Here is a 22,198-nt window from a genome sequence, read left to right as displayed (position 1 = left end):
GCAGAGCACACATACACACCGATACACACAAGGAGACAGTTTTCAAGATAGCTGAATAAAACCCATCAAACCAAGAGAGAGCTGTATATGCTTTCAGCCAAGTCAAGGATTCAAAGAAAATCCGCTGGCAAAATAACAAATAGCACACCAAGCACCAAGGCCTAATGGGCAATTTACCTACGTATATTTCACTGGAGGAGTGTTTTTTTTTTCTTCATGGGTGATATCAACTCTCACAAAAGGATTATTTGTGTGAAGATAAAACTCAAAATGCATTATACAAAGAGTTTTCATACCCAGACTTGCTTTGTTGATGTTCAAGCAGCTGAATTGTGGAGGATTTGACAGAAATACTGTATTACTTTCTATTCATTAAAAACAAATGTTAAACAGCAGCAGATCAAAAACAGGTAAAACACAAGAGAAACGGGAAAAGAAACACCTCGCAACAAAATGAAACGACTTGGCTCAGGCTTGACTTGAGATTAATGATATGGATAAAATCATTATAATTATATTAATAAGCATATTGACATCACTAAATAACACAATATAGAATATCTTTACACGATCACATAAAATAATCACATAATAAAATAAAACCTTACTCTGACGGGGAAATGTCTGTGACTGGACTTGCTCGAGTTGACGAGGAAATGATCTTACTTCTAAGCAAAGTCTAGACTTGACGTGTGCCGTTTTCCTGCTGGTTATGTCAGGAGGGTTCATGCAGCGGCGACACAGCGGCGTTGTTTGTCAACCTACTCTTTCTTCCTCCAAATAATGTACATTACCTGGCTACGGTCTCGTCGTGATCTCTATTTCCAAAAAGTTTGCTTTTCTCTTTCGGTGGATGGCAATAACCGACTAAACCCTTATTTGTAATAGCATTATATAAAGGGAACAAATTGGGCAGATGCTGACAATTTTAAGTTGAGATTTATAGATCACAGGTGTGCAAGTTACAAATGGGCTTCTTAAAACCCGTGTGAGCAAAGAACACATTTAAAAGATGAAAAAAGCCTGACATTTTACCATGTTTGCGTCTCTGTACATTTGGTTCCATACAACTGGCTGTTTTTAATTTAACCTTTCAGAAGAGAACAGGACCGTGACGGTAACCAGATTCAGGAACAGTAACTACGAACATCCCCGGTGACTAAGACGCGCGCTGTATTGTGACAGCGACAATAATGTTTAAATTCTGGCCTGTCTTGCTTCTCTCCTCTTGTCTCCTGCATAGTGCAGATTATCTATGGAAACAAAGAGGGGCTGCAGTAATTTGAGCAAGTGAACGCATAATTGTGAAACCAGAAACCATGAGAAAATAAGGAAATAAAGGCAGACAGACACAACCACACACTTCTAGAGGGTCATAAACGACAATTTAGGGGGATTATGTTTATAGTTCAAACACTGTTTCTCAGGAAAATGGTGCAGATTATAAGAAAGTAAAATATATCAGTGGTTTACTTTTCAACTGCTAATATTCACTTACAGAATATAAACACAGGTGTTACCAGTGATACTAATTATTAAGGTCATGCTCAATGTAGTGCAGCAGAACCTTTCCATTGACTCAACATGCACTATAGCGGCACCCTGACGCTGTTTGACCTGAATGGAATGGAACCTTAATTAGTATCGCTGGTAACACGCGTGTTTACACTGTTATTTCATGTCAGAATGGCTGCAGCGAAAAAGGTCTGTTAAGTATTCATTAACCTATAAGTTTTACATGATTATGGCCTTTCTTTGTTTTCAGAACTACTGAAAAAAGAAACAAAAACACCCCAGAAATTACTGACTACTGCTGTCATATTTGGAATTGTGCACACAAAGGGGGCTACTTGTTATGGGGTTAATTATAGTTTGCTCAAAATCATTAATTCATACAAATTAGCAGTTTTGAATTATTGCCCAGCTGTTGTTTGAGATTAGAGTAGCAGGTTAGACGCTGATATTCGTTTAGAAGCACTTGGAAGTCAGCTGACGTTTGTATTTAGCCAGGGAGGAGATCAGGGGTCAAAGTACAGTGACTGATCAAGGAAACGCAGCTCTACATGCTATTTACTGGATTGTCTGGCAGCCGGGTGCAGATGAATACAGCAGACGAGCTTTAGAAATATCCTGAGATGGTAACTGTTTTCTCGAGGTCATCAAAGGTTGGCCGAAGGTCGAGGAGTCGAATCTGATGTCAGAAGACGTGACTGAGGAGAGGAGAGTGGGCTGGTGCTTCCAGCTTCCAGCTTCACCAAAGGTCAGATGGGTTAATAGGTGAGTATCAAACATTGTGTGGGTGGACCTGGAAGGGCTTTGATTTACGACTGTGAAGCTGGACAAAGTCGTATCTTAATCGTGCTCTTCTCTCTCAAAGGATAAGGCCGGTGATATTCTGTATTTGTTAATAAAATGATAATAATAAAGAGCCAAAGAACAGTGAACGCATCCGACTAATAAGTATTGTGTGAGTATCCAAAGCCTGATTTAGCTAATTCTTCTGTGCCATAGACCTGCATTGTTGTCCAAAACTAATAAAAGCTGTAGGACGTACATAATTACATTAATCTGAACATGTACAGCTGCATGCAAACAGGTATATTAGTAGAATATTCATCGACATTAACCAAATAATCAGCTAATGGGGAATACTGCCTTTTTCGGAATATTTTTGTCTATGAACACACGCTGTAATTTGTTTAAACTCAATCACATAACACCATCCTGCTGCAGGAAATACGCACCAAATGTGTATTAATCTGCATTTGCTCCCATTTGAGTAACGTTTGCTAAAAACCACAGTGTCCAGCAACGCCGGCTTTATCCTGTAAGAGACATTAAGAACAGGATGAAGAGGAGGACGATGTACTCTGTAACTTCTCAATTAACAATCATCTTCTCGGAAATGCTTTATTTATGTTTCATTCCCCTTGATGGCCCTATTTTCATAAAATATAGGTAATAGATTCCCATAAATTCTTTTTAAAAGCTTTGTTTGGACAGCCTCTCATCGGCTGTACTGAGCGTTGGTGAGTTTACACACCAGTGCCTCCACGTCCGAGCCGTGTTGCCGCCCACATTAAACTGCTTGCTTAGTATTGATTTTGATGGACAATTGGAGTGTAACAGGGCATAAATGATGGGTCAGAGGATGGATGCAGCTCACGCCTTCGTTTTACAAACCAACATAAACAACGTGACAGGTGGGGCGTCTGTCAGGAGCTCCCGTTACTGCCGCGGCAGATTGCAGGATTTAATATTAGCTGGTTGGCGTGTGGGGTCGTTTGAGGCGATGATCCGTCTCCTTTAACGACCCTCATAAAACGGCACTTTCTCTTTTGCCGGTCTCCTTGGCTGCCCAAACCCCCAAACCGCCCCCTCTCTTATTTCCTCTCTCCATCATCCTCCCTCCTCCCCCTTCAAGCCCTGCAGTGGTGGAAGTGGGCGTCCGCGCTCCCCCTATCTGTCGGGCTCCCGATGCCGCGCCGCTGCTCATCCTCCTCATGATCAGTGGTGTCATTAGTTTCACATGGCAGTGTAACACACATGTGATATCTGTTTAATAACCCCCTCACAGCCTTGTGCCTCATCTTCATTGGGTCAGTGGAATTGGCGAGATAGCCCTGCTGACTGTCATATCAAACTAAATTATCTTAGTCTAAAATTAAGGTCATCCTTAAAGCAGCCTATGGGCTTACATGATGAAAAACTTTCAACTACACTCTTGAGTTATGCAGAAGTTTCCGTCATCTTGGAAATCATGTAAAGTGATGTGGTTGAATCTGCCTTGTCTTTCTAATCAACCAGAAAAAAAGAAATATTGGCACATTTTTTACAACCTGAAAGTAAACTCCAGTGGAAATCCCCTTTTAAGGTGATTTTTACAGTAATGACACATTAAGTAGGAACGTCTCCTCCGCGTAAACACTCCTATCCACATGCACACCCACACACATCCATGAAGATCAAAGCACACGCAGGAGACGCACGCACGCACACACGCACACAGCCTGGCGGGAAGGGCAGACCTGTGTTCGATTTTCCCGGCGCCGGCTGAAGGCCTCGGGCAGGTCGTCCCAGTTGGATAGCTTGATGTCCAGAGGGACGAAGCTCAAGTTCAACGGAGTACCGTCCTAACAGATGAGGAGACAAAGAGGGAGAAGACAAAGCAAAAAGATTTGTTACTACCACTGCAACACAAACTACTACTGCTACTACAGCTAAAGGCAGATGATGAACAGCTTGTCTTCAGAAAAAAAAAGTGCAATTTCAACAATAAATATCAGGAACAGCAGTGCATTTTATTGAAAAACTGTAATTAATGACTCCTTTGTAATTTTCGCTCTTGCAAAGTCATCCAGTGGGTCAGACCGGACCCTCTGGTGGGCCAGGTCTGGCCTCTGGGTTTGCTCCGACACACATTTGCTAATTAATGGGGGAAACTACTTTATGCCAAACTACATCACAATGAAAAGTAGGTAAACTACAGCTTAACTGATATGTAGCTTGCCAAACTAAAACTGCTTTGTTCAGCTCCTTACAAACTATATCATGGAAAATTATCACAACCTGAATCTGTTATCTCATATTGTTACACAGAGGTACATCTAAACTGGCGCAGGTGATTTAAGGACTAAGGCGGGCCAATCCTCACTTCGGCAGCCCGAGGATGAGTTTTAAAGAGAGGATAGGGAGCAACTGTTGAAATGGAATCAGGAAAATGCTAAATTTCTGGGAATGATGGGTACATGAATGCTTTATAACACACTATGAGGATTTATTCACATGTTTAATCATGTATCACTAATTATGAATCTAACTATGTTATAAATCGCTCCTTATATGATCATACATCAGCAACAGAAGCCTCATGGGAGGAACTACAGTTTGTGACAAATACATTAATAGTGATATTTCACCATGCAGGTAGTTTTATTTGCAGAGGCTTTGAGATATCTGTCTCTGAGATTTCTGCCTCCCCGCTACAATGGAGGTAAATGGAATTCCATTCATGGTGTTCCCAGCATTGAAAAATAACATTTGCACAATTCACCAAAAACATAACTTTTGAGAAAAGTATCACCGTTACTCTAGATAATCCACAGAACACGCCGTCAGCGTTCTTTGTGAGGACTCTTTCTTTGGTAGAAAGTAAGGAAAGTGTCCGCACAGATATCACACAACCAGGGGAGATGAAACTATTTGTATTTCTCTTTTTTTCCCTCTTTCTCCTTTTATAAACATTTAAGCCAGTAACCTAAAGGGACTACACTATTTTACACTAGATACCAGATTCGGTGAACTTACCCTTTAAAATTGCGGTTACATTTTAACAGTGCACCGTCTTGAAACGTACTTGTAGAATTAATTTGTTACAACAAAGGTAAGAAAAAGTACAAATTTTTCTAACCATATCAAGAACATAATTTTATGATTTGAACCAGGATTTACATGAATTACACACTGGGACTATAATGGCACCAAGTAATTAAAGTATTTAATCTTAGTAGAGCTGAAATTATCAGTTGAAGGACAGAAAATGAATCTGCTAAGCTCTTGATTAATTCTAATTTTTAAAAAAAGCATAAATGCCAAAAACCTTCCAAATACTGCAAGTTTATTTAATGTGGTTGAGACTAGTCAATCATTTTGGCTGACAAACTCTCACTCTCACTCACACAGCGGAGAGAGGTCTCTATAAAACACACTCAGTGGTTCTTTGAGGCAGCAAATGGAGGTCCAGAGCATAGTGGCACCACTACGCTACACTACCGTCCCTTCATGGTTCTTCGGAGGTTCCTGACTGGCTCCTCGTGTTTTCCTGCCCAAACAGTTGGTGAGACGTGGGATTTGCTGCTGAGTCACCGGTGTAACCAAAGCAAACAAATACAACCACGCACGTTCACTCGCTCAGTGTACTTCCAAGTGAATGACGATGCAGCAGAGTTATTGTTTCACTGCCTGACGAGAATAAATGTCAGGGTAATATTGTAGTTATATAACTCAAATGCAAGCCTGGGAGGAGGGATGGATCGCAAACCTCACTGATGCTATCAAATGTGTCAGAGAAGGTGGGTGTCCTTCTGTTTTCTCATTAGATACAACACAAGAATTCCTTCTAATGCTGATATTATTTTCTCACATCGCAGGAGCTAATGCTATGTTACGGGGAAGCAGCAGGATAAAGTCAAATAGGACCTGTATCCTACTGGGTTCATTGTTTTCTGTTCCCACCCTTGGATTATTATGACCGACTTTAAGTCTTTGATGTCTGGTCATGTTTGCCTCGAGCTATTTGACACAAGGCTGAGGAAACTGTGATGTTCAGGCATCAAAATGTTTGATGCAACTGTGTCATAGAATTTCCAGTGGAACTGTTTCCTATAAGTACAGATACCATAAGAAATTTGAAAGGACGCCCCCTTACACCCTGACTCCAGCTTACTGTACTGCTTATTTTCAAGGATATTTATCACAACTTCAGATATTGCCTGCTTTCATGTCTTTTCTTTAAGAGTTTGCACAAATGTTAGCATCAAATGTACATTTTAATGCATGTATTTGCAGTCCTTTAGCCATGCTAGCAACCTGGCTGAAACATTTTGACTTAATATACTGAAATATCTCCACAACTATCGGTTTGTGTGCAGCACGCCCCCTCTGTTTAAGCTTCATGTATCTATAGGAAAAAAAGCAAAACTATTAGTCGATAGTCATGTGACTATCACTTAGCTTATGCCTGCTAAATTTCACCATGTCAGCATTTTTTATTGTGAACTTGCAGCGCTCCAATTCCTTTCTTTTTTTACTTTTAGTACGTCCTGCAGCTACCCTTGCAAAGTACATAGTGTTGCATGCAGAATGTACACAATAAGGACACAATAAGGCACCTTCTTGCTCACATGCACTGCAGTCTTGAGTGCGAAGTTTGAAGAAAATAAAAAGTACACCATTTGGAGTGCAGCTTTAATGCACTGTCATCTGTCTGTGCTCTCTCTGCAGCTCAATCAATGTGATGCATCTTTTGCTGCGTTGAAGATTATGGGTCAGAACAGCCAAAAAAAGCAGGGTGACTTGCATACTGCAAAATGCGACCAGGTGCAGTAGCACATCCTGGTATTTTTGGCATATTGCACTATGTATTGGGACAGACTAAATCTTTTTCTGGCATACTAAATAGTTTAAACACCTACAGTCTTGTTTTCTAATGCACATCTGTTGCTCGTACATGAGTGATATTTGTGCAAAAATGTAGAAGATAATAACACACTGTCACTGTTTTCACATGTAAAATGGCAACCTCATCTATGGGAAGCTATTTCATCCTATATGGAGCTGCCACTCTATAATTAGGAGCCAAAGAACCAGTTATAACACAACATTTACATGCAATTAGTTTCATTGTGTACTGCAGCTCGATTTGTATTAAACTACAGGTATTTTCAGCCAAGCAATCAGATTTTTAATGACCAACTCGCAGAACTTGAATCCAATTACATTCAAGTTCTGTAATCTGGCCGCACTTTATTCTTTATTGGTTGTCATGGTAATTCTTGTGGTAACCAAGGAGCTCGTTAGTGATTTCTCTTGTTTCCTCCCCTTTATTCTAATATATGTACACCACTTTGAAGCTAATGCTTCTCTTGTGACAGCACGCATGCATTAGTAACAAAAATAATGAGGATTATGAAGAGTATGAAAAAAAAAACCTGCATATACCCACAAGAATATACCTCACTGTGATTATGGGTAATCATACTGCCGCAGTTAGGAGGTAACTGCATAATCACTGTAAAAAATAACCACAATAAAGAACATTTTCCCAGTTATTACTGCTTCATTAGCACTAAGTACTGCCAATTTGAAGCCTGAGAAGCCACTTACCCTCCGTATTAACTTCACTCAAACCACAGTGACTGTGCCAAACAACCAGAAAGAGGCTGACCAGTGAGATTAGGTAAAAGCTACAATCTGGATTCAGCTTTAAGAGCCACTTCAGGCATGGAAATGGTGGACGGAGACAGGAGACAGGAGAAAGGATAAAGTTTAAAGGTTAATACCTGCCGGCAGCCAACACATGGATTTGGAGATACAAATCAACATTAAGGAGTTATTTTCTGTGCTGTACCCTCAGTGCACAGGGGCCCATGTGTTTATTTGGATTATGGTAAAATAAATATCATGGGGAGTCAGGGGAATGGTGGAGCGGGTTGAGCTGTAACAGCATGAAGCATGAAGAGAGCCTTGTTATATGTGATTGAAAAGAGGTGTACTATCCTCCACAATAACAAGCTCATGAGCAAAATAGGGCCTCATTCCAAAATCAAGTTATACATTTTTTTTAAATGACACATACGCATAGAATTTTCAAAGCCAATAGGTTAATTTATTTTCTGTTTTATTTTAGGCATATGTGCATTTCAAGTAATTTTTATTAAGACACTACTGCAATGTCACGATAGCGAACAGAAATGCATTTCCAATATTTGGAAATACAGTAACTCGCTGAAAACAATGCCACTGTTCGACCCCCCATGATTTCAAAACCCCAACAGACCCAAGAACGTCCCATCGGACTGAAAGTTCATTTGTCTGACAGCTTGTTATGCTGAAAAAAAAATGGAATTGCTCCGAAAGCCCACTGCTCTGAAAACACACACTCTCCCACTTATTATACTGTAAGCCAGATGTCTTATGCAAAAAAATTCTTAGATGCCTTCAGAGTATTACAAGCAAAACTTTATTCATACTAAACTGCTCGAACTGATTTGAATTAGTATTACTGTGAGTCTGCTCTTCTATCAGCTGTCACTGAAACTCAAAGCTCACGTAAAACCGATAACCTGATCAGTGATCAGAGAGCCTGACAAAAGTTGATTAAACAGCCATAAACACACAGCAAAAATGTGAGCTGCATAACCATAAAACAACTCACTCTTCCTCACCACTTTGTCAAAAACTATCCACAACCTTCTTAAAATCCAGCACTCTGACAAGCTCGCTAGATGCTAACATGCTAAATATGCATTCTGAGCTAAAAGGAACGCTCCCCTCTTGAGATATTCAACATTTTTCACACATTATGCAGTTCAAGGCACGTAAAAAATGCCTTATATTTATCTTTATAGATGTAACACAGATAATGCGTCACATCTATAGATGTGTCTCTGACGATTATGGATTTTTCTAGTGTAATTTTTATTGATGTGATGTTCCTCACATCAGACAACATAATGAGTGTCACAAAATATGCAGAGTCACAGCGCAGGAGTTCTAAATAAGTTTAGCACAACATAATGCACGTCTGAATCATCCGGACGAGGTAAACCCCACCCATCTGCTCCTCCGGGTGTTGACAGGAAACAAACCACCCACCCGCCTCGGAGCAGGAACACTGAATCCTTGAATAAAACAAGTGTTTGATGTGTAGAAAATGGACATAAAATTCCTAATACTCCCAATATTTCTCATTCAAACCCCGGTGACAAATCTTCTTCTGATTGTGCTCTGAGCGGCCCCCTGTGTGTGTTCTACGCCTGGTCCAGGATTATCCCGATGTGACAGCTTTCCAGCCAAATTCCTACAGTTTATCATTTAAACGACAGCGGGGGACATTTATCTCCGTGGCTTATCGTCTCAGCCACGCGTACATGACACTTGTCTATTGCCGTCGGGGTAATATTCCATTGGTGATTCAGTTCAGCGCTTTGGTCCTCTCTATGTAAAACCCTCTTGTCTCTTATCTACGTTAGCGGGGAAGGAATCTGATCCCTCATGAATGAAACAAAAGGGCGTTAAGTATCACAATCCGATCAATACGGAGGTCTGTTGGCAAGTGGCCCTCATGAGGAGTGCCAAGAATGCACAGGAGTGTAATCAGAGTCAGACCGGGGTTAAACTATAGTTTATCTTGCTGGGGTGCAGGAAGCACCGGAAAGCTCAATGACAAAAGCAGCTGAAAGAACATTTTACTTGATTATCTGAATGAAACACGTTAAGTCTTCTTCACACGAAAGGCTCCTACGAGTGACTGTCTGCAGTTTGTTTAAAATATAACATGACTGGTTGTTTGTTGCTGGCTCTTGGTCAGCTCTTTGAGCTTGTTAGAGGATATGTACAAATTTATGACTGATGTAACACGCCGGTCTGCAGCACTGCCGCTGTGAAGCCCATATTGTTGTTAATCATCGAGCAGAGTGCTGTTTTATACTTTGAGCAATCCATTTTACATTGTTAGACCGGGGTATGTCAAGAACACAGAAACCAGAACTATTAAGTACTACACTTCCATAAACAAACGAGATATAAATTTAAAAACTGGACTCTTTCACACCTGAAAGTCTGAACCAAGCCTCAAGTTTTTGTGACAATATAAATTTGATCCGGTTAGTTTTGGTGTCACATTGAAATTACGCGACGCAACTATTCATGACATACCTACGCCTTTCCCTTTTTTCGTTTCTGGTGATAACCTGCCAGAACTTCCTGTAACTGCAACCAAAGTCTGAGCCAACCAAAAGAATGTTTTCACACAAGAAACAAACCGAACCTCGGTTCAATTAGATTCAGACCGAGACCACCTCCCAGGGTTCGGCTGTTTGGTCTGGGGGTGGTTTCACACCTGTAACTGTGGTTCAGATCAACCTGGAAAGGCTGGTGTGAATGGGCCCCAAGGCTAAAATCCTGCAGCCAGAATATTTTTTTTTTTTGGTTTGTTCCATTTCAGCTTTTGTCTCTTAAATTCTGGTCACTGTCACTGGCAATATTAAACATTTAAACACAAATCAAAACACTCAGTCCTAAGTGGATATCACAGCTACCAACACTGATTACTGACACACGTCTGTAATCTTAATAAAGGGGAGCAGCTCAACTGGTGCAGTGTAGCTGTCTATATGGACGTGACTGTGATTGTGTATAGTGATGGCACAATGACAAACTAATTGAGACTTGCTCTTCTTTAATCTCCAGTTTTCCAGCTGGCATGTGAAGAAGTGTATGGTAAACATATGAGTGGATGCATATTGGTTAGAATGAGGTTAAGTGGATGCCTGTGTTTGTGACGCCTAGATGAAGAGAACCTGAAAAGAGTAGGTTGATGTGATGCTTACATGAGACATTTGTTATGTGATTTACATACCACATTTGGATGTTCACTTCTTTTACACCTTTCTCAGACTCGACAAAGCTCCTCAAGGCCCGTAAAAGATATTATAGAGGTTTTTTCGCAGGCTGAGTAGCACATCCAGTGACAAGTAAACCGATCTTGATATGTAAAAGTTAGTGGACTGCTCCTTAATATACAAATAAAAGACTTCAGCATCAAACGTATTAAATAAAACCCGAGTGCTGATGAATACAGGAGGACAGCAGATGAAAAAAGAAAAGTTGGAAGCAGCCTTGAAGATGGGCGGATCCTTGTTAAATCGTATTGGTAATCCTTTGGTAATTCCTAAACCTTTAATTTGTATTGAACCAGAGAATATGAATGGATTTGAAGAGCTTTTCTTTCCCCTTTTACCACACGGCCTCGATCAATCTCAGAGAAAAGAAAAAGTGAAATGACTCAAAAAGGGTCTTATTCATCTGGTAATAGACCAGAGGGGATCAAGGTTAGTGTCACTCATGAAGGTTATTCAGTAATGATACTTAATACTGTCCTAAACCTCTAACCACATGTCATAGCATCTTTTTCAAATCATAAATTCAGCAAAGTTGGTTTCTGTTGCCATGCAACTTGTGACTGGAATAATTTATAGCGCTTTCAATCACCATTAGTTCAGAAAATGTTTCTTGAACTTTGATTTTCTTAATGTTGTTTGTAAGTATTTTCTCACATCTGTCCTGTTGGCTAATTGGCAATACGTGAAAGAACTGCACGTCTCTTATTTTGTTGTTTGTATTCTCGTTTGCAGCTCTGTCTTGATGAAGAGATCTTGATCTAAATGAGACTTCCCGCTCAAAAAAAAAAAAGGAATTAATTGTGTTTTGTTCACTGTGCAGCTCGATATGACAAGAACAAGCTGGTAAGGAACAAAACATCGAGCGGGTATCAAAACTCTACATGCCCTTTCAGTTTTACTTATTCTTATTGCCTAGAGACCTGAAATCAAAATTATTACATCAGACGCTTAGAAAGTAATAGGAGTTCCTGTTTCCTGACAGTTAAAGCTGCACAAGACGGGTCTGCACTTTAGCATCTTCAAATAGCTGCAGCCTGAAATGTAATAACCAGTACACAAATGTGACATGATATCAGACATTGTGCAATGTTTCATACTAAAGGGGCAAGGCCATGCAGGAATGCCTACATACTTTTTTAAAGACCGTTCGTCTCCTCATGCAGGAATGTAATTTAACAGAAAAGCAAGGGTGTTGATGCTGTACAAAGAAACTACTTGTTGACGTGAGTTATTGATGGGAAATTAAACTAAATAACTAATTAACCTTGCGTGCAGACATCCGCAGGTCAAACACGTCGCCAAAGTGCAAATCGAATTGTCAGGAAAAAGTAATTTACCACAGAGCTTTACCCACATACTGTTGCTATGACTCAGAATACAGAACTATGGCCTCTGTTTCTTTTTCTTCTATTTTTTTTTTCCCTGTGTTGTTATGGAGTGACGCAGCCAGCTTATCACGGCCCACCACAGAGCCAAACATGGTGTTTCTGAATTCAAGTGAAGCTCAGTTACGAGGAGCAGAAGGCCCTTGAGACTGATAGAACTGTGCAGAAACTCGTTCACAGGTAATCTCGCATACTGCCGGACTGGAAAACTGGACTCTTTTATGGTGGTATGCTCAAGAACATCACATGGTTTTGATGATCCATAATTTTAACAAACCTATATAAAACCTACACTAACTTCTTACTCCTCTTAAACAGCCAGTAGACGCCAATTGCGAGGCTAAAATCGAGGCTTGCCTACCAGCAGTGTTGCGGAGGAAGGTTAGGTGTAATTAAAGTACAAAACAATTGTAGGTGCAATTCTGGCTCTCTTAAAGTTTTTCTATTTTTTGTGTGTTGTTTTGCAGTGATGGAGCCAGCTAATCACAGCCCACCACAGAGCCAAACATGGTACTTCAGGTAAAATTCAGTCCTCCACCTTTGCACTTACTCTATAAGTAGCTTAGAGGGACATTGAAACTGTGCATAAACATGTTCTAAAAGGACAAGTAAAAATTGGACAACAAACACAGAAGCATAAGAAAAAACACTTCACTGTAGAAACTTCCTCAGCTAACGACTGCTCCCTGGCTAGCACTAACCTTAGTAATAAAAAGGAGGTGAAGAGCACTTTTTCCAGTGAGACCAGGCCAAACCGAGGAACGAGCACACAGAGGCGGCTACAATCAGTCGAACACGTCAATACGGAAAATATTACCACTCCAACAACGATAGGACTGCTTCACAGCAGTGAAAGTGAAGCAGCTAAATGGAATTCAGCCATTTTAACTGTCTGTTTAACTCCAATAAATGATGGGAACAGGCAGAGACAAAGAAGATGGTTAAAGAAAAGGGAATATGGTTGCAGATCGACTTCCCAGCCGGTTAGAATTATGTTTCAGCTGCAAATTAGTGCACGCAGAGTAATTCAGAATAATTCTTTGGACTGCAGTTTATAACTCATATCAGGGAGTTTTGCCTTTTGCCTTGGTAATCTTGATGTTACCACAGTCTGCTTTTCTCGGCTATAACACACACAAGGATAACATTTAAGGTAAAGGCATTACAACAGATCCTGTAACTGCACCATCTATTCACAACGCTGAGGAAAAAAAAAAACATTAGTAAAACATCTCCGGCCCCCCTCATGAGCTGAGTCTAACCATTATCCAATATGCACAATCACACGCTCACACAGGCTGCCGTACCTTGGAGTAAAGATATATTCGGTCTGTGTACTGGCTGGCACAGAACTGCAGGCCCGGGTAGACGGGACGGGCGGCGCTGGCGTCATCTCCATCATTGCCCTCATCATCGTCATTAGCATCAGCAGCAGAAGACAGACGCAGCGCTGCTCTGTGGTCTGCAGGGAGAGAGGAAGAGGCTGACTAATATCTCACTGAGTATATATTATATTATTGACTCATTATTGGCTTTCACAGCTTTATTGGTGCCTCTGTTTGCTCCTCTGTTGATGCAACGACGAGCAGAGACATTAAACTCCAGCAGCGTGTGAGAGACTTATTAAATATGGCACAATATTGAGAAGATATGACATTTGTAGCTGATCATTTCAATGTGCATCCATATATAGTACATTGTGAAAAAAACACCTTATATTTAAGTTTATTGCTCTCAAACACTTGATTATAGAATCTGAAATGACAACGTTTAAGAAATTATCTTCAACATTTTCATATAAGTAGAAATGAAAGTCAATTTTGCTTTTTCCATCACCAGTTGATATAACAACTAGTCAACATGCGGAGCTCTAACACTCTCTGACGGCTTAGTTTCGTGTTTAATGTTTCTAAAAGCAGCAAGAGATCATTTTGAATGAATAAAGGAAGAATATGACAGAATATGACTTTCTTTAGTAGCATTTGTCTGCGCTTAAAATGACTATTATCGTCAATCGTGCTTTGTTTTTTAGCTTATGAGCTTAACGTCCATATCGGCAATCACTTTCAATGTGCCAAGCTGTCAGCGGTGAGCAGACATGAGCATAGAATAAAGACAGGAAGTGTCTCAAAATTGGACCTGATTGGACTTTCACACCACATGCTGGCAATTGGTCCTCACTTCAGTTTTTGAATAAATATTAGGTGAAAAACGCAAGTGTTGGGTTTAATTTTTCAGGCTTGAAGCAAAACTGAACTCTTGAAATAAAGCTGCTAGATATTTTAGACTTGTTGAAACGTCACGGACGTGACTTGGCAAAATGTAAATTTCACAGTGTTTCATAGATATTGAATATTATCTAACGGACCAGCTCTTTAAAAACCCATTGTGGTCACTGAAAAGTGCATCGTCACCAAGCTGAAAACAAGGCTGACAATATACTGTATTTGCACAATGCTGGCAGCCTAACAGTCAGTCAAACACATGATTACAGCAGCTCTTCGAGCTTGCTGTTGGGTAGTAAGCTAATTAGCTGCGGCGAAAATGGGCCTAAAAGGTAGCAGTTTATTTTTAGTTTTACCTTCAGCTCTAAATTTTTCTTCTGCAGTTTATACTCTGACAGAGGAAGTTAAATAAAGTTGGATTGTGCTGCATAGCTAATAAGCAATCATAGCTTCTTCTGCTTTGGTTTTTCCATTCAAGATAGCTTGCTATTGCCAAACGGTGCAAATTTGCTGGTCAATGTTCACCCAAGTGCATCAATAGCTCTAAAAGCAAATCAGGATATTGCTCAAAATGTCGAACTGTTCGTTAAAAGCTGTGTATTGTTGTGCAGCTGTACTGAAGACCCATTCCTCTGACAGAAACCTCCCAATTTATTTTTCACAAGTTCACTCAGGAATTTGCTGAACAACAGGATGGAAACACAGCTAGAGAGCAAAAGCGCGAGAGAGAGAGAAAAGGGGGAGAGTGATAAAATGACAGTCACAGATGGAGAGAAACAGAGGAGGAGAAGAGAGAGAGTGGGTCATTAATGTCAGCAATGTAGCTCGCTCATCCTGCCAGCATCTAGCAAGAAAAGGTCAGGCGGTGGAAATGAGACCGCCGCTGCTCGACCACGCTTCATTTAGACAATGACCTATAACACTCTGATAATACTTGCCTTAAATCACTTCGCGTGGCCAGTTGTCTGCCTTGTCTGTGTGTGTGTGTGTTCCTGAGAATGTGTGTGTGTGTGTCCATTTGGCTTGCTAATGGGGGAAAATACTGACACAGGCTTGTCCGTGACAAGAGTGTTTCCACCGAACAGGTGCTGCCATGTACCTGCCCCGGCTCTCCGGTGCTTATGGGACAGAATCAGCTTTTGTACAGAAACACTGAGAGGGCTGAGTGACATACTGGAACAAAGACATCCATCCCATCATGCTCTGAGGGTGGGACAAAATCAAACAATGTTTGGGTTGTCGACCCAAATGAGTGCAACATTTTAACATCGCGTTACCATGGATCAAATGTATTTTTTTCAGGAGCGCAGAAGAACAGCCATGTTTTCAGCTTTGTTACAACGCATTTTTTAGTGACGGTAATGGGTTTTTAAAGAGTGGGTCCATTATTATTTTCTTTTTTAGGTTTTAATATCATTTTGCAGATTCTCAGTGGTGTTCGAAACAAGTCAAGCCAAAGGTTTTCATACCCCAATATCACAAAGTATGCTTCAAAGTGCTTTACATATAATAAAACGGCAACAAAATCACAAACAAGCAAAAAAGCAGCAGATAAAGAACATAGAAATATTTATAATATTTCATGATAGAAATATTACAACTACTTTTCACTGATATCAGCAACAAAGGTATCTTAATATTTTGCTTTCTTTTAACCCTGATGCAGGTCTTATCATTGAGTACCTGTGTGCTTCCTTTAATAAGCCCTGTTTGGATGTGCTGTGTTGTATTATTTTTTGTGTTTTAATACCAGTTATCTGCACATGTGAGCAAAGACAAATCTCTGCCTTTTGCATGCAAAAGATAAACAATAAAGTTTTGTCTATTTTATTCTAAATGAAAAGCTCTGCAAACTCAATCAGCTTCTTATCATCATGACAGTTTAGGTTATTTTACATGAGAGATTTCTGCATGAACTACTTTCATGCACCAACCAGGATTTTAGCAATATTTGAATTAAAAATGTGATGACAGTTGTAGGTTATTTGACTACCTGTAAATAATACTTACAAACTGTAATTAAATTTTACCATATTTAAAGTCCTGCAGATACAGAGTGATGCTTAAAGGTGCAGTGGCAATTCTGGAGAAAGATAGTTGATTCTCATTCCAAGGTTGTGAAATACTGATGTTCTAGGAATGAGACTCGACAATCCATCAACCTGCGTTTGGCCACAGTATCCTGTCACTGGCGAGATATTCTTGAGGCTAAAAATGGAGGCAAGAGGAGAAGCAGAAGTCTAGTTTTCTCTCAAACCGCTTGAATGACGTGAAGCTTAAAGGTTGCCATGGAACAACCACAAAAATAAGCTGCCTACCTCAGTTTAAACCTCACTCTGAACTTCCTGCACGTCACCTTTTTTTTTTGAGACGTTGGCTTTAATTTGAGAATAAGTTACATTCCACCACTGATCTGTGAGGCAATGTGATGTTAAAACTTTTTTGGCTTCAAGGTGAGCTCATCCTGATAAGTCAATTCCTCTCTTTGACCTATCCCGTACAATGTCCATATCCTTCATTTTTATGTTTGCTGTCCTCATAGGTCCAATTTCCCTGGGTCTGGTACACGCCGTTCTAATCTCACCCTGGCTTCGGTTGGAATGGGCCACTTTTGTCTGAAAATACCAAGATGACCAGATGGAAGCATTGTGCGGCGCCAGAAACCTGGAACCCAAACATTTTTAGGACACTAGCGTTTCACAAAATCCCATCTATCTGTCCTTCTACCTCTGTAATGAAACCTAGCAGCTCTGCAATGTGCACCCTATATTTGTTGTAAGCAGTTTTTTTTCTCCCCCTTCCCCTGTTTGCAGTGGCGGAACGCGCCAGCTGCATTAAGTGGGCCATTTATACGATGGGGGCAATTCATCTTACAAAGCCGTCTTATTAGACTGTCACTTACACAGTATGAACAGTGCCTTCAAAACACCCCAAGGGATTTATCTGTTATTTTACTGCGAGAGAAAGAAAACAACGCCTAATTGGACTGAGTCATCTCATCTTCTGCAGGATTGAAACAAAAGATTAAAAAAAAAAAGATAAAAAAAGGAATTCTAACTGTGCTCTTAAAGTATGTAGAGGTTTGGTGCGGCTGATTCTGCTCCACTGTTTGAACTAACATCCAAAAACACACATGTATCCGTGCTTAAATGTTTGGGTCATGCAGATAGATGGAGCGACAGACAGCGAGGAGAGAGAGACGGGGAGGTGGAGGAGGAGTGATTGCCTGTCTGTGCTGTGAGGAAAGTAATCTCAGAGCAATCAAGAGATGTGGGCGGCCGACAGCTCTGTGGTTTGCCTTCTAAAACCATGGGCAGGTAGAGGAAAATCATTAGGCTCCGCTCCTGACCCCATAGGTCACTTTTATTGGACAACCGCTGTGTTTCATACTAAACCCACGCTGACAGAGCCAGACTGGCAGCGGCATTTAACTAACAAACTGACTAACCACAAACAGGACAGACAGAAAAACGGACAAACAAACAGGCAGACAGACTGAAAGATAGATGGACAGATATATAGACAGACAAATAGCTACAATAGATAGACAGATCATTGATGGAAACCTACATAGAAGAAACATAGACAAAAGGCAGGCAGACAGATAGATACTGATGAGAGACAGATGTATAATAGAAGGGCAGACAGCTGCATGGACAGATACACAAAAATATAGACATAAATAGAATAAGTTAAAAGTTAGCAACAGATGGATAAACAGCTATAAAGATAAAGAGAGAGACAGATTGAGAAACAGTAGATGAGTAGACCCCTGCAAGATAAAAGGTTAGCTATAAAGCCAGCTTGTTGGCTATCAATCTATATAGGCATCAGGACACTCATGGACAGAGAGACAGATACAGTAGATAACAGAAAGACAGATCGCTACAGAGACAGATGGACAAATGATAGAAAGATAAATAGATGGCAGAAAGATAAATAGTTAGCTTGAGAGCTAGCTAGCTAACTTCATTGGCAGAAGGACAGACAAACAGATGGACAGAGACAGATATATGACAGAAAGCTAGACAGCTACATAAACGGACAGACTGATAGACAATACGTGACAGATAAACAGATGACAGTAACCTGAAAAGATAGGAAGCAGCTATACAGATGGACAGAAAGATACAGATAGATGTAGACAGCATCAATATTGTGGGGTTTAACTATTGTCAATTTCACAAAATATTGCATTATAAGACATTAAGAAAAAGACAAACAGCTACATAGCCTGACAGACAGAGGGCTGGACAAAAAAAGACAGAAAAATCAACGACAAAAAGCAAAAAAGCCAGCCAGCCATATGGTTTGACTGATCGGTCAACAGGTATAGATAGATTGACAGACAGACAAAGAGACAGATAAATACATAGATAGATAGATGGATATTAGTTGTCTCCAGGGAAAAGTACATGTCCAAAGGGGAGGTGGGGGGCCAAGTTGGCATCCAGCAGTGTCTCTTTAGTGCTGCCATTTCTGATCGACAGTGAAGCTTTTATCTCTCCCCGAGAGTCGCTCTAAATAGAGGTGTTTTTTTTTTTAAAAAAAAGAAAGCGGGCCTTTCGCTCACCTTTAGTATTTTTTTGCCTGAGAGTAGAAGGGGGGGAACGCAGAGTGCAGAAGGCACTGCAGGGGAAGCTGCAGCGGGATTCAATCCTGGACCATTGGGGGGCACAGGTAGCTACAGAGATGGGAAATTAACCACTCGACAATCTCTGGCTACTAATAGATGTCAAGGCGTGCATGTGAGAGTGTGTGTGTGTGTGTGTGTGTGTGTGTGTGTGTGTGTGTGTGTGGCTCTGAAAGGAAAGGAATCTGCCAAGTTGTTCCACACTGATCTTTGGATGTTAAAGGGTAATAGGGGTTGATAGCTTGCCTGTTAAAACCTAAATTGCTTGTGTTCCCTCCAATGTTAAAGGGAAAGTTCACCCCAGAATCAAAACCATGTATATTTCTTCTGCCCTGTAGTGCTATTTAGCCATAGTTTTGGGGTAAGCTGCTGAGTTTGGGAGTTATCGACCTTAGTGAACATATATATACAGTATATATATATACATATATAACTCAACAGAAATGTCTCTGACCTTGTTGTGGGCAGTTTCATGTAGGAATGTTTTTTTTCTAGTAGAAATAAAATAGTTCTACTGCTCACAAGGCAGACATCTCGGCTGATATCTCCAAAACTTAGCAACTCACACCAAAGCAACCTGGATGGATAATTAGCACAACAGGCCAGGGGGAGAGATATGCATGTATGATTTTGGGGTGAACTTTCCCTTTAAGTATCCTAACAAAGAAGCTTTAAAAACGACCCTGAGCCTTGTTTCATCCAATAACTCTGCCCCAAAATGTCTGCACTCTTTCAGAGGCAACACCCAGGTCACAGGCTTTTCTTAGACACTGCTAGTCTGGCATTTTTTTTTTAGAGCTCTTCATATTGCACACGGTGTAATTAGTTCTTTGTAATTAGCGCAATTTATTGCTTTGCGGATCCCTTTGAGACACAAGTACTTGAACACAGAGGTCTTAATTTGCAATATTACACACTGTGTAATTGGGAATTTGTTTCTTCACATCCCTCAGAGACTTTGCAGACATGTACACATATAACCAGAGTGGACGGGGAAAGCAGGGAGAGCAGGTTGTGTTTCAAGGAGAAGTTGGTGTCAGGAGGAAACTTGTGCCTTTTATGTAATTAGACCTCTGTCCACTTTATTAAAAAAACAGCCAATCAGGAGCTCATCAGTTTCCTATTGGACAGTGATTGAACCTCAAACCATGTGTGTATTTTGGTGCTCTTGTTTCAACAAGCTGCACTCTGGAGATTAGTGAGGTTTTACTCAATATCTCCTTCCTGAGAGCAGAAATAGGCAATATCCCCAACTAGATACTAATAATAGTAAGAATAATAATGCTCAGCCACATATGGAATGAGATATAGTCCCTTATTGGTTTGAAGTGATGATATTAAACAGCATTATATGGGCAGGTGACAACGCGGCACCAGCCAATTTCCCTAGATATGAAAAGGAGAAGATTGCAGGTGGGATTACCCTGTGTGTGGTCAGGGGGGAGGCGGCCGCCACCGCCAGCGACGTTGTCGCCTCGCTCTCCCGCTGATTGTTTGCCTTTGAGCTGCCGCTTGTCCTCCTCCTCCTCCTCTGCTTCTTCTAGTTTCTGTTTGTCTTTTGGAGGCTCATCCTCCTCCTCCTCCTCCTCCTTCTCGCTGTGTTTGTCTTTGCGCGATTTTGGAGGCTGGGCTTTTCCCCGGCTGAGCTCTGGCTCGCTGTCGGAGCTGGAGAGGACGACGCACGCTCGGTCCCGTTCGGCTGAGGGGGGCTGCTGAGGCCTGGGTGGCTCTGAGCCAACAGAGAAAGAGAGAGGGTAGGAGAGAGAGGGGGAGATGAAGATTACTTTATTGGTTGCACAGTGTAATCAGACTTTGAAGAGTTTCATTCCCTGGCGAGATATCCATCATCTGAAGAGTGTGACAGGGTGACAAAATGACTTCTGACATGAAAGTAAAACCCAATATGGCTCATTAGTGATGTTATTAGCTATCATAAGTCCTTTACTGACAATTTCAGAGGATGAGATTGTGTAATACGGGTAGACTTTAGCAGGGATGAAGTGAAAAGTATAAACACACACAGCTCTTTTCAGGAAGGTGTACAAGGAAGTGCTTAACAGTGCACATGACACATTTTCTAATGTGTGTTTTTTAAAATCATTCTATTATATATTATAGGTACCTGGCTGATTTCTATGTACTGACCTCTAACTGAAGGTCGACACTGCTAAGGACATTTTACTCTTTAAATCAGGGGTGTCAAGCTCAAACCCAATTTGGTCTGAAAGGGTCTAGACCTGTAAAACAACTGTATAAAACCTAGAAATAAAAACAGCTCCAAATATGATTTTTTTAGTGTAAAGAAGTACAATTATATTCTGAAAACAGTCACAATTAATGAACCATCCATTTACAAAACAGATGATGAACAACCTGAGACGTCTTAAAGGAGAAATCTGCAATATATTTACTATAATTTATCATTTAAAATACTAATTTCTTTGACAGCGGCAAGTGTCCTCCCTTGAAATCTCTTTACTGGGCTGTTTTGTTTGCCCGTTTGACATATGATGTGAATCCTATTAATTAGGATTTTGATCTATTTAATATATATATGCAATTGCTACATACCACACCTTTAAGAAAAGTAAGTGCAATAAAACAAACATACAGACAAACAAACAAAATATTCATGCATTTGGGATCTAAACAATATAATATTCTCTTTTTAATGAATCAAACAACTTGTAGTGATCTAGAAATTTGTTTAATCCGTCCAACTAATTTGGAAGCTAATGAGGAAGGTTAAGTTTTACCTACTTTACAAACAAA

General features: G+C 40.5%; 1 protein-coding gene across 3 annotated transcripts in view; it reads right to left on the bottom strand.

Moving 5' to 3' along the window:
- Positions 1–22,198, bottom strand: part of zranb3 (zinc finger, RAN-binding domain containing 3) — a 95,931-nt gene that overhangs the window by 19,081 nt on the left and 54,652 nt on the right. For all 3 annotated transcript variants that reach the window (XM_084713528.1, XM_084713530.1, XM_084713529.1), the window contains 3 exons: positions 20,850–21,155; positions 13,876–14,030; positions 4,029–4,133 (listed from right to left, as the gene is read on the bottom strand). In XM_084713528.1, the coding sequence (XP_084569654.1) occupies positions 4,029–4,133; positions 13,876–14,030; positions 20,850–21,155 (566 nt within the window). The remainder of the gene's footprint in view (positions 1–4,028; positions 4,134–13,875; positions 14,031–20,849; positions 21,156–22,198) is intronic.

Source organism: Lutjanus erythropterus, chromosome 24, assembly GCF_056507025.1.
Source record: "Lutjanus erythropterus isolate fLutEry1 chromosome 24, fLutEry1.hap2, whole genome shotgun sequence".
NCBI lineage: Eukaryota > Metazoa > Chordata > Actinopteri > Lutjaniformes > Lutjanidae > Lutjanus > Lutjanus erythropterus.
Note: the sequence above shows the minus strand (reverse complement) of the source record. Positions and strands in the feature narration are given on the sequence as shown.